The sequence below is a fragment of the Rousettus aegyptiacus genome, unplaced genomic scaffold (genome assembly GCF_014176215.1).
Source record: "Rousettus aegyptiacus isolate mRouAeg1 unplaced genomic scaffold, mRouAeg1.p scaffold_m13_p_2, whole genome shotgun sequence".
In the NCBI taxonomy this organism is placed as follows: domain Eukaryota; kingdom Metazoa; phylum Chordata; class Mammalia; order Chiroptera; family Pteropodidae; genus Rousettus; species Rousettus aegyptiacus.
The window spans coordinates 143,623,199-143,635,770 of record NW_023416295.1 but is presented as its reverse complement, the minus strand read 5'-3'; the positions used below and the strand labels follow the sequence as shown (position 1 = coordinate 143,635,770).

The 12,572-nt window shown below is 39.9% G+C and overlaps 1 protein-coding gene across 3 annotated transcripts in view; it reads right to left on the bottom strand.

The window, feature by feature from the left end:
* Window positions 1-225: 225 nt before the first annotated feature.
* The window catches only part of ITPR2 (inositol 1,4,5-trisphosphate receptor type 2), a 405,483-nt gene continuing 393,136 nt past the window's right edge, over window positions 226-12,572 (bottom strand). For all 3 annotated transcript variants that reach the window (XM_016119206.2, XM_016119205.2, XM_016119207.2), the window contains 2 exons: window positions 2,283-2,444; window positions 226-1,572 (listed from right to left, as the gene is read on the bottom strand). In XM_016119206.2, coding sequence (XP_015974692.2) covers window positions 1,486-1,572; window positions 2,283-2,444 — 249 coding nt within the window. In that variant the 3' untranslated portion in view covers window positions 226-1,485. The remainder of the gene's footprint in view (window positions 1,573-2,282; window positions 2,445-12,572) is intronic.

Genomic DNA, 12,572 nt, shown 5'->3' with positions numbered 1-12,572 from the left:
CAACAGTTTTACTCCAAGTCTACATTTTAACAGTGTGCAGAAGGATTGGTTCAGGCATCCTTCATAATCTACTTTGATCATGATTAGAGTATTTTAGGAACCAATAGTTTAAACTACATTAAAACAACCCAAAAGTTTTAAAAATGGTTATAGCCAACCTTTTCCAGACCTCAGCCCTTGGTGATAATAACTTGAGAGTTTAAAGATGCTGGAGATTTTTTTTTGTTTTTCTCGTGGGGGCAGGGGCCAGAAGGTCAACTTGCAAAGCATCTCCCAGAGTCTGGTATCATGTGCCTTGCTACTTTGCCACAAAGCACTTTCATTATCCAAGAATTTTGCCTCAGTACTCTAAAAGCATCGTTTCTAAGGATAATATGAGTATGGCAGGTTCCGCAAATTCCGATTGCACAATTTAACATAAAAATAACATAGGGAAGAGATTATCATCTTTCCTCTCTCATTGATACAGTTTAAGATATGCAAGTGATATATTGCATTTTCTTGAGTATTCAATAAATTTCTTGGATTTTTTTTCCTAACCGCAGGACTAAAACCACTCAGTTCCTTAAGGGCAGCAAACATGAATCAAAGAGCCTTTACTCCACATCTATAAAAGGCTATGCCACCATCGTAAGTTTCTCAATATTTCCTGTCATCTTTAAGTGTTTTTATTTATTAATCTCAATATATTTTAAAGCACATATATGTTTTCAGAAAACTCTTCCCTGGGGCTTACTGTCAGCTTTTTCTTCTCCAAATCTTTTAAAATGCTAGCCTATACATGACTTAGAACATGCTTTTAATAAGTTATATGAAAATCTGTTTTTGTACTCGATACTGACAGAGCCCCTCTGAATCTGGGAGAAAGCAACCACATTCCAGTTGTGTTGTCAGTGTGAGGGGCCCACGCTATGAAGCACTAGTTCCTAGAGCTGTAAATCCATTGTGCTGCACGTTAGAAATAAGGAAATTGCCCTGTGACAGCTACGGTTTAGAAGTATTAACATTTTTCTTTGCAGCGCTCAGTTTTAATCTTTTCAGTTATTTTCTTTAGTAAAACTTAGCCACCCAAGTATGACTTCCTGCACCACTGACCTATATGCCAGAAATAAAAGAAATTCCAACCAACCATGACAAAGGTCTCAGTCAGCATTAAGACAAAACTGACTCTTATTGATTTAGCAAAAGGTGGTTCTCCCCGCGCTGCCTCTCCCTACCCTCTCCGTGCATTTGAGCAAGTTACCTCACGTTGTATTAAGTATGTGTGATGTGTGCTTTCTAGTGGCTGCATTTTAAGTTTGGTCTTCTCAACCATGAAAACACAGTTATAAATGGTTCTCAGAGCTAAATCACTCAACAGCTTGGCACTTGGTTGTTTTTAACTTTTCAACAATAGGCACTGTTCACTCCCGTCCATCTCAGTTCTTTATTCAGCGATCGGGCAGGACACTGATGAAAGGCTAGTCACGGCTTTCCCCCATGGTATCAGTGTGGTGGCATGTGATGATTCACATGGGGTGTGTTTGATCCGAGAAAGCCCAGTCTCTGCTTATTCTTCCTTTGTTCTGTCATCTGGGGGAAAAGAGAGAGTGTGTTGAGCTGATTTCCTCACTCTTTCCAAGCGCTGGTGGGCCACACAGTTTTGGGTTAACACTTCCCAACACCTACAGTCTGCCTGGCATCATATAGAATATATTTATCCAAAAAAGGGAAAATATTTTTTAAGTGAATTTCCATCAACAGAGGGAAAAAAGCAAACTCCTCTCTGTGGTTAAGAAACAGGAACCATGGTTCTTTTAAAGCAGCCCTTGCTTGTCACAGAATCATCACCATCACCAGAGTCATTTTAACAGCTACCACAGTTACTTTTGATATTATTTTTACAGATGCTAACAATTTTACATGATGAAGGGGTTGATTATAGCATTGAAATGACAGATACTAATGATGATCTGCCTTTCCAATGAGTTTAGTAATTCCTATGCTGGTAGAAAATATGATTTTCTATCAAAAAGTGAAAAGAGAAAGGTCTTTGTATTTTGGCATTGGTGCCCTTCTACCCCCTCTGTAGAAGTGTCACAGGCAATGGGGAGGTGGGTAAGTAGAAGCCTCTGCTTGCTCAGGTATGGTTCTTGCAGCACAAGGTGGGGTTTCTTTACTGGAGTTTGCACATTCTCTGTGGATTACAGTCTAGCCCCCAGGAGTCTCTGGGTCTCCCCTCACTCAAGGCAGTGAGTGAATGAGTCCACCCTGCCCAGCTCCATCCCCCTGAGCACACTGACCTGTTCCTTGAGCTCCGCCAGCTGACCTGACAGCTGTTTGACCAGACTCATGGTACATTCCAACTTCTCTTGCAGGTTCCGAATTTCATTTTGCTCACTGTCACCTTCATTGCTAACAAGCGACATGGCTCGCATCCGAGGAAACCAGTCCAAATTCTTCTCCTAAAAGCAAATAAATGTTCAAGAATAAAGACCTAAGTATGGAAGGGAGACAGAAGTTCTGTAAAGAATATTTACAGGTGTTCATTCTTATTAACATTTAAATCAAAGTTTCTTAGCACTCCAAGCAAAAGGTACTCTTTCTGGCCATGGGGTGGTAGGGAAGGGCTGAAGGGGGGAACGAAGTGAGGGTTAGACATTGGTCTTCAAGAGCTGGGGGAAGATCTTAAATACTGGAACAAACTTCCCCTGGGCTCCCAGGGAGGTCCCGGATACAGCATTTAGAACCATACCCTAAACCCTGTGGGTATTCAGTGAATCTTGATGAATGATGAGATAAGGTCTAGAGGCTACAGAGAGCAGATCCAACTGTGTGTGAGCAAGTAAGTATAGGCATGAGCTGTTTATCCTTGCCCTAGGCACAAAAGGGAGAGAGGTGGAGGAATAGGAGGGTGGTAAAAGAAATGTTTCGGTTCCAGCCACCCACACTAGTTAACCTCCCACTTCCCTAAGACAGGCTTCGAGCTCTGCTCAGGAAGAAGGAAGGGCATGGCCCTAGGTTACTCTGTCTGTTCCTTTTGGAAACATTTTATTACAGTGTGGGTGAGGTTTCAGAGTTAGACTTCCCCAGAGGGCAATAGCTGCTACGGCTTCTGTTTTTCTAGGTGGACTGGGTGTGAAGGGGCGTGTGTCTGTGTGTACAAGCTTCCCCTCCATTGTGGTAGAGACAGAGGGTTAACCTGATACCCAGCTCTCTTGGAAACTCTGCCAGATTGCCTAAAGTCATAGAATCACTGTGTATTACTTATATTCCATTTTCAATCCTCAAAAAAACTTGCAAGGTAAATTATATTATCCCCATTTTACAGATGAGAAAACGAGCAGCCGCAACAGTTTAATTACCCATGTCATATGCAAGGAAATGGGCGAGCTAATATTTGAAACCAGATGAATCTTTCTGTACTCCGATTTGCCTATTTCTCTAAGTCACCTTCTTTCAACTTCCCCAGCAGAGATCTTCCTGCTTAAGATTCTCTCCAATCCAGAAAAGCCTGCTGCAGTGGCTATAAAGACTTCTGCCTGGTGGATCCCTAGAACGAGAGTTCATAGAGTACTTTCCTCCCCCAAGGTACAGAAAGGCCCAATCTATGTATCTCTGCACTTCTGTCTTAGTCTTATCCAGCCCTTCCGTTGCTCTTTTTTTTTTTTTTTTTTTTTTTGGTAGCCGTTGTTGTCCTAGTCTGAGAATAACAAATTCTTTATCCTTCCCCACCCCCAATGGGAATGAAAAGGGCTGATAAAGGATTAAAGATAAAACATTAGTTTTAAACAGCTGTAGCTAATTAGCATTTCAAAGGATAAGGGTAATACTCTGAAGTGCAGAGTGACAGCCAGATTCATTCATTCAATCAATCCTTCAACATCTATTGCCAGGAATTTAGAACGAAAATCAGATAAGACAAGATGTCTGCTCTCAAAGAGCTTGTGGTTTAGGATAGCCTTCCAAGGAAAGTAGATGGCGCACTGTGTATATCAAAATCTTCCGGGATTGCTTGTTAAAATTGCAGGTTTCAAACCCACCACCTCATACCAAATCAGAACCTCTTAAAGTTTGTGTACAATTCCTTTGTGCACTAAAGTTTAAGAATTCATGTCTACAGAGACTGAGGAGATAAATGATAGCTGCTGGGTGGTGGCAGGGTAGGGAGGTGGAGTGAAAAAGTGCTAAAATAGCTGTTGTGGGGAACAGGAAGCCAAATAGGGGCCCCTTAAACTCCTGCAGGGCAGGAGGGACAGCCCAGGCTTGTGGTGACCCCAGCAGAGACTGCTGTCCACCAACAGCTCAGGTGGATGTGCAGTTGAGGCAGAGAGCTGCACTGAGGACAGTGCGTCCCCTGCAATGGGCATCAGAAACACAGAAGTGTAGGGAAGCTAGGGTGTCAGCACAGTGGTGGCTGAGGAACACGAATGTGGGGACTAGCAGGAATAATGGAGGAGAACAGATCTACGAGCAAGGAATCCTTTCAACAATCCAATGACCTTCAGTTCTCTTATCTCTTTACTGTCTGAATTATCTACAGTGCTATCTATTGTCTGAATTTTATGTATGAAGAAAGTGTGGCTTTAGCAAATGGTTTAGCCTGGATCCCAACCCATATCTGTCTGCATGAGAATTGCTTGGCGAGATAGGAGACTCTGGACAGAAAGTGTAATGATACAATTTAAAATTCTGAAGGTAGAACTTCAGGAAATGAAAATTCTTGGATGAGAATACCTTAAATCTGATAAAATATCGGAAAATTTGGGGAGTTAGTATTTGATGGTTACAGAGTTTCGGTAGGGAAAATTCTCCAAAGATGCATGCGAACATACTTGAGGACATAAAACTATATAATTAAAATGGTAAATTTTATGTTATGTATATTTTACTGCAGTTTTTTAAAAAAAATCACTTTTGGATGAATTGCACGAAATCCCTGGTGTCATCCTAAAGGAGTTCAGCAGTTGGGATGGGTGAGGGGGCTATGGGCGGCCAAGGGCCAAAATCTGTCATGAATGGATAGGAGTGACTAGGAAGTAGTAGAGGGTAGTGCCTGGAAAGGCTTTAAAAATGCAGTTTCCTGTGAGGATGAAGATGCGATGATGCCTTGGCAATGGGGAGCCAAGTCCGCTGACCCTCTCCTGGGGCCCTTGGTCCTGAGGGGTTGGGAACACAGGCAGGTGCCACCAGCAGGCTAAAAGAGAAGGGTCTCCTCTTGGGAGATCCGAAAAGGCAGAGTCTGGGGAGAGAATAGTTGGTCGGTAACAAGACGGACTCCAGGTGCTGAGGGAACAGAGGGATTTGAGAGCTGGGCCTGGGGAAAGAAGGTATCAGGTGACGCCGTGATACTCAAGGTGTGGATGGTGAAAATATCAACTTTCAGAAAGTTCCCCAAAGAAACAGGCAAACGTTGTTCTAATGCTTAGCAGGCCACAACTCAGACAAAGAGAACATGGGTGAGACTTTGTGAAACTGCCTCCAAAGAAAGAAATGCTACTGCTGGTTCCCCAAGTGCCAAGATCAGTCTAGTCCAAGGTCTCCGGCTTTTGAGGAAACCACTGCAGCTCTCAGGGGACCATTACCCCAGCCTTCGGGCCATAGGACTCTGCTTCTTCCATGGAAGGCTCAGCCTGAGGAAGGCGAGAAAGCTGGAACTTGGACTTGAGTCCAAGCCGGAACTGCAGGACAGACATGGAGAACAGTGTCCGGTGACCAGGACACCACTTTCTCACTGTGTCAATTTGAAACGTGTCCGCCATCTAACAGAGTGTTTTGATTTGACTGGTTCTTTCTCGGTTACTCATATACACTGTGTACATCTTGTGATCATGCACATGATTAGTAGATTCCCATGTTGACTTTGGTTAGTCAATATGAAATCATTTCCTTATTTCACCAGGAATGAACAAATTCGACCACAGGATATTATAAAGTCAAGGAAGTTGCAGATTAATTGTTATACTCTGAGGTTACAATGATTGATCCTTGTGACTTACTGAGTGGAAATTCAGAGCTTCTCAAGGTTTCTAAAACACAAAGCCCAGAGATGAACTAGTCACGTCTCTGAAAAGGGACACACAGAGCATGCTGTTCATAATCCTTCAAGATGACTAGAAGATTGATAGAAATATAATAAAAATCTTTCAAATTGTCCTTTCAGCTGTCAGATCAAATTTACTTATTTAATTTTATAGTTATTCAATGAATGATTAGGTCATCAGTGTAAGTCAAAGCTTAGCTGTACTTTGTTTTCACACGTGGCTCTTAAGCATGATTCTCCATTTACGGGAAGGGGGCAAGGTGGTGTAAGATAAGGAGCACTGACCTAGGAGTCAGGACACCTGGGTTCTGCTTTTAGCTCAGCCAAAAACTAGCTTGGCTAGCTTGTGATATAAGGGAAAGAGCCTTAATCTCTGAATTCCAGTTTCTTCATCTATAAAACCAGAATGTTACTTTAGGTGGTCTTTATGTCTCTTCCAGCTTGCTATTCTGTGAGCTATGAATTCAAAGAAAGCTTTAAAAATCAGATTGCTGAACTAAATCTCGAGTTCACCAAGTGAGCAGGCAGACGCATAGCATTCAGGCTAGAAGCAACCTTGAGGCCACGTAACCCAAGCCCGGCATGTTACGAATGCCCAGCCTAAAACCTAAAAAGTTTAGGTTTCCTTGAGGTTGTACAACAAAGTAGCAGATGTTCTTGCACTTGATTTCCACTTCTGGACAAGTTCTTCCATATTACGTAGTGGAATAGCTCTTATATAATGCATCCCTGTTGATTCTTCATTGACCACAGGCTTAAGAAAATGTAAAGTTTGTAATAGTTTCTCTCCACATCAGAATGAGATTAAGAAGTAATGAGATTGACTTCAGTGAGCCAAACATTGGAGAAATTGTCTTATGTCTTTTTAGCTCTACTAGGTACACATTAAAAGTTGCCTGCATGTAAGCTAAAGAGAAAGGAAGCACTGTAGTCCTACATCATAGTAATAGATCCCATTGCCTAACAAGTGTTGGGCCCTTCAGTCATGCTAGGGCCAATCCCAGAACAATTCCATAAGGTAGAGAGTGTTACCATTGCCATTTTATAGATGACAACACTGAGGTAGGAAGGTTAGTTACTGGCCCAAGGCTTAAATAGGTGTTACAAGTGGCCAGGCCATGCTTCCGCCTCCACCCTGTGCAACTGGATATCTTCTGTTCCTTTCACTGCACTGGACTGATTCTCAACATTTAATGGAAATGGCAATGCTTAGCTTCTGAACTTGCCAAAGAACAGAGACTATAGTGAAAAATAAATATATATTTAATAACTTGAACCCACTTGATTACTTCTGGGATAGCTAAAGGTTAATTTATTGAAAATCAGAAACAAACCCTCTAGGCATTGTATCACAGATGCGTATGCAGGTACTGATGAAAATACATCAACACCTGACATTCAGTGCGGTTTTGCAGAGTGCTCCAAAATATCGCTAATGAGGGGTACCACATTAAACATACCATGTATTGTACTGTACTGTATTGTATTGGAATGAAATATCAATAAACCATTTCATATGTACCTTCGCTCTGCTTCCAGACTCTGACTATGCTTAGAATGTGCTGTCACAAGACTGTTTGCTAATGTTTTTCTTGGTTACCATCCTCTTCGAAGCCTTGTGTTTATACTGCATTTTCTATTCTGAAATCATTTGCAAAGCCACCTGGGCTGACAAGCGTAACCATTTCCGCAAAAGCTCAGTATGACCCGCTGCATTCCTCTCTCTGCATTTTCGGCTTGAAGAGGTCAGCAGAAATGGCTCTCAAAAGGAATACTAGCAATGCTATTACCTACTTACTGGAAGGTCTCTGAGGGAAAGACATCTTTCCTACTTTCTTGGAACTTCAGATTTAGGAAAATAATCTGGAACAAGGATTCTTCCTGAGGTCAAAGGAATTAATTTGGTTAAGGAAGAGTGCTTCATATACCCTGTTCTAGTCTCTGCTCAAAAAAGTAGGGGCATAGTAGGCTTCTCAGCCTGGTATTAACATGGTGGCCTTGCTGGCAGGCTAGGAATTACCTCAGAAGCTTACGGGATACCTATAATACTGATGTCTGGGTTTCTATACACATGTATATGACAAGTATTGCTCTATTAGAGCAACAAAAAGGCTGTTCTCACAGGGGTTCAAATGCAGGTGCTGGGTTCATGAGGAAGGATGAACTGGAAAACATAGTCTTGCCTGACAAACAAGTTAGGGACTGGAGGTGAGAGAAAGGATCCAGCCATGTCCTTTGAAATGAAAACACTTTCCCAGGATTGACAAATAAATAATTTTCTTTCTAAAACATAAATCGAAACAGCTTTCTGCAAGTACTGTCTGATATTTTGACAGTAATCTCCCAAAATTTCTCTCAAATGTAATTATCATATTTATCTCCATTATACATGACTTATTGAGAGAATTAAAAACAATAAATTTATTAAAAAGAATAAACATCTGTGAAATGCAAAGAAAATTTGACACACACAATGTCTACACCGAGAATACCATTTCTCGAGAAAAAAAACATTTCCAGAAATTTTTTAACCCAGAGTCAAATGCAACACAATAACAAATGGAATTAAAATCTGTTTTAGTAACCGCATCTGTTATCATTTGAACTTCACTGCATTTTATTACCTCACATGTATGTATGTATACAGCACATACAGGTTTGTCTTACACAAAGAAATAGGTAAATCTGAGAGACTACTTAAAATCCTCCTTTAGAAAAAAAAAATGCTCTTTTCTTTTCTTTGAGAGCCAACTATTTAATGAATGGCTACCAAATCTTAAAATTACATAGGACAGCTCAATGAATGGCCCAGCATGTGGTCATCATCAGAGAGCCTTATCTGTCATAATCTGATTATACTGAGTTTGCAGTTGACCAGTTCAGCGGCTGATGTTCTTTTACTTAGTCTCCGATATTAAGACCTTTAACCAAATTGTTCTTTTTAACTTGTCTGATCTATCCTTAAGTCTTTTCTCTTGTGTTCAAAATACTACCCAAGAAGAGGAAAAGAGTTGGTGGTGGTCCTCGAAGTATGTCTTCTCTGGTTTAGTAACATCAAATATCAACTGGAAAATGTGTAGAAATGCAAATTCTTAGGCCACACCCTAGATTTACAGAATCAGAAACTCTAAGGTTAGGGCCCAGGAACCTGTGTTTTAAAAACATGCTCTTTAGGTGATTCTGATATGTGTCCTGAAATTTGAACAACCACTCTAAATAACTGAAAACTGAATCAGTGTTATCTTAACATTACTCATCATTGGATGAACCTTAAAGAAAATCTTTAACTGTACTCATGTTAATTCGTTGGCTAAATAGGGACACATCTGAGCATGAAAAGAGTTATAAATTTTTTGAGAGACAATGGCATAACCAGGACTGTTCCAGTCAAAACTACAGTCCTTCTGTGTTCCATTAAAACTTAGACTATCATTTTCAGTGTCTGGACCAACTTGTTAGGCGAATAAAAGGGTTCTGTAACAGTATCTGGGCAGCTTCCATAGATTAGAAAATTGTATGTATGTAGATAAATTGCTGAGAAAATGATTCTGAGTTACTATCTACTAGGAAGTCATAGCATTTTGGTCACTTGTAAACTGACTATAAAAATGGGTTTGACATATTTCTGTAGGGACTAGTCCACATCTACCATTCTCATTTTATTACTTCCCATTCTTTATTTTTCTCTTATAAAGTGGATGGATATTAATACTCCTCTGAAATTTCTCCTTAATTCCAACAACCTTCTCTAAAATTTTCAAAAATTTTCCATTAACTTTTTATTATCATTGGCCTCTCTACCAGTCTCTGAATTGTTTCAAAAGTCTATTACCAGGAGCTGGAGCATGGTCCTGATAAAGATCTGGAGTGGCTCTTTTGGACTAGCTCAATACAGAGAACTGATAATAAATTCATAGTCCGACCAAGATGATATGCCAGGTTGCACCCAAGAAATATTACACTCAGGGCAGACTTTTCATTAGCATCAAAGAGCTAAAATTTCTTCATTAGATTCATCAAATAGGGCAGCATGTGGACTGAGGGATGCAGAATAAAAAAACCTGAACTGAGTCCAAACCAATATGTTCTTCTGGGATAGGGACAAGTAGGGTATGATGTCAAAATGGGACTGAACTCTACATTAGATTATAGCTTTGCAGAGTATAGCAGCGACCACTGTCTAGTCGGCTCTAGAACTTGGAACAACTACAGGATGGCGCACAGCTTGAAAAGAATCTTACTGCAGCTGCCAATGCATCAACAACTGACTAGCTAGGTCCACAGACAACGTAGTCCTGAACACAGCCCAGCAGCTGTAGGTGATGACACACAACTCTGCCAGGCAGCTGGTACATGTGAGAAGAAATGAGGTGATTTCAAGTAGAATGAACGAGGGAAACTTCAAATGATGAAGCAGAGAGATGGGCTTTCTGGGACAGAAGAGAGGCTGAAAGAAGAGCATGCTGTTATGGTATACTATTAATTCTAGAGGATGGTGGCTTTTTTTTTTTTTTTTTGAATAATGGCTCTTGGCTGATTATAATGATAAGATACCAATATGCAAAAGGCACAAAATTTTCATGAACAAGAACTGCAGCCATGAGTCACAGAGCCATTTGACACAGAGGCAACGTGAAAATAATCACTGATCATGCAGGAGCTACAGTTCTCATCTTTGTGCAGTTTCACAAATAAATTCCCTAATTTTTACTGATTCTCCTCAGGCTTTATGTACTTTACCCATTTTTCTATATTTGAAACATTTCCCTGGTTATTATTATTTTTTTATGGAGTAGCAATTTGATAGAAGACTTGAAAGAACTGAAACAGATGCAGAAGCAATTCCTATATGTAAAATTTGTTTCTGAAGGATGATGGAGCCAGTTGATAAAATACTATAGTGCCAGGTTATGACTGGATGTTGAACACAGGCACTCCAAGCTGATTAGAGCTCAGATGCTGCCCTGAGACATTTTGTAAGAAATACGAAATAACTTTTACTTTTTTATTTTTTGTTTTTTTTTAAAATTTATTTTTAATTAAATTTTTTTGATGATATTGGTTAAGACAATCTAATAAGTTTCAGGTATACAATTTAACTGTAAGACGTGTGTGTGTATGTGTGTATTATATTGAGTATTCCCCTCTCATAGTTAGATTTCTTTCTGTCACCAAATATTTGTCCCCTTTTACCCCATCTATTGCCCCCCTCCCCCTCCTCCCTCCCCCTTACTCTCTGGTAACTACTAGTCTATAGTCCATGTCCTTGAGTCTTTGTTTGTTTGTACTATTCGTTTGTTGTTTTTAGGTTTATAACTCATGTATAAGTGATATCATGTGGTTTTCAACTTTTTCTGTCTGGCTTATTTCTCTTAGCATGATTATCTTAAGGTCCATCAATGTTGTTGCATATGGCAGTATTTCATCTTTTCTTTTGGTTGAGTAATATTCCATTGTATATATGTACCACAGCTTCTTTAGCCAATCATCTATCATAGGACACTTCAGTTGCTTCCACGTCCTGGCCACTGTGAATAATGCTGCTATGCACATCAGAGTGCAAATATCTTTTCTGATATGGGTTTTCAAGTCTTTGGGGTAAATACCCAGTAGAGGGATTGCTGGATCATATGGTAGATCAGTTCTTAGTTTTTTCAGGGACTTCCATACTGACTGTACCAATTTGCAGTCCCACTAGCAACGTATGAGGATTCCTTTATCTCTGTATCCTCTCCAACAGTTGTTATTACTTGTCCTGTTGATTACAGCTATTCTAACAGGTGTGAGATGGTATCTCATTGTGGTTTTGATTTGCATTTCCCTAATAGCTAGCAATGATGAGCATCTTTTCATACCTTTGGTGGCCATTTGTATGTCTTCTTGGGAGAAGTGTCTGTTCAGGTCTTCTGCTCATTTTTTTTTTTGATTGGATTGTTTGATTTATGTTGTTATTGAGTCATATGAGTTCTTTGTATATTTTGGATATTAAGCCCTTATCGGAGGCATTGCTTGCAAATATATTTTCCCATTTGGATGGTTGTCTCTTTACCTTGTCGATGATTTTTTTTTTGCTGTGCATAAGCTTTTTAGTTTGATGTAGTCTCATTCATTTATTTTTGCTTTTACTTCCCTTGCCTTTGAGGTCAAATTCATAAAATACTCTTTAAGTCCAAGGTCCTTGAGTTTAGTTCCTATGTTTTCTTCTATGTACTTTATTGTTTCAGGTCTTATATTCAGGTCCTTAATCTATTTTGAGTTAATTTTGGTGTGCGCTGACAGACAACAGTCTAGTTTCATTCTTTTGCAGATGGCTTTCTGGTTTTACCAGCACCATTTATTGAAGAGGCTAGTTTCTTTCTCCACTATATGTTTTTGGCTTATTTCTCAAAAATTATTTGCCCATATAAACATGGGTTTATTTCAGGACTCTCAATTCTGTTCCACTGGTCTGTGTGTCCCCTTTTTTGCCAATACCGTGCCATTTTGATAAATACTGACTGACTTTTAAATTGGTCCCTAAATTAAGTATGTATCTTGCCTCTTCAATTAG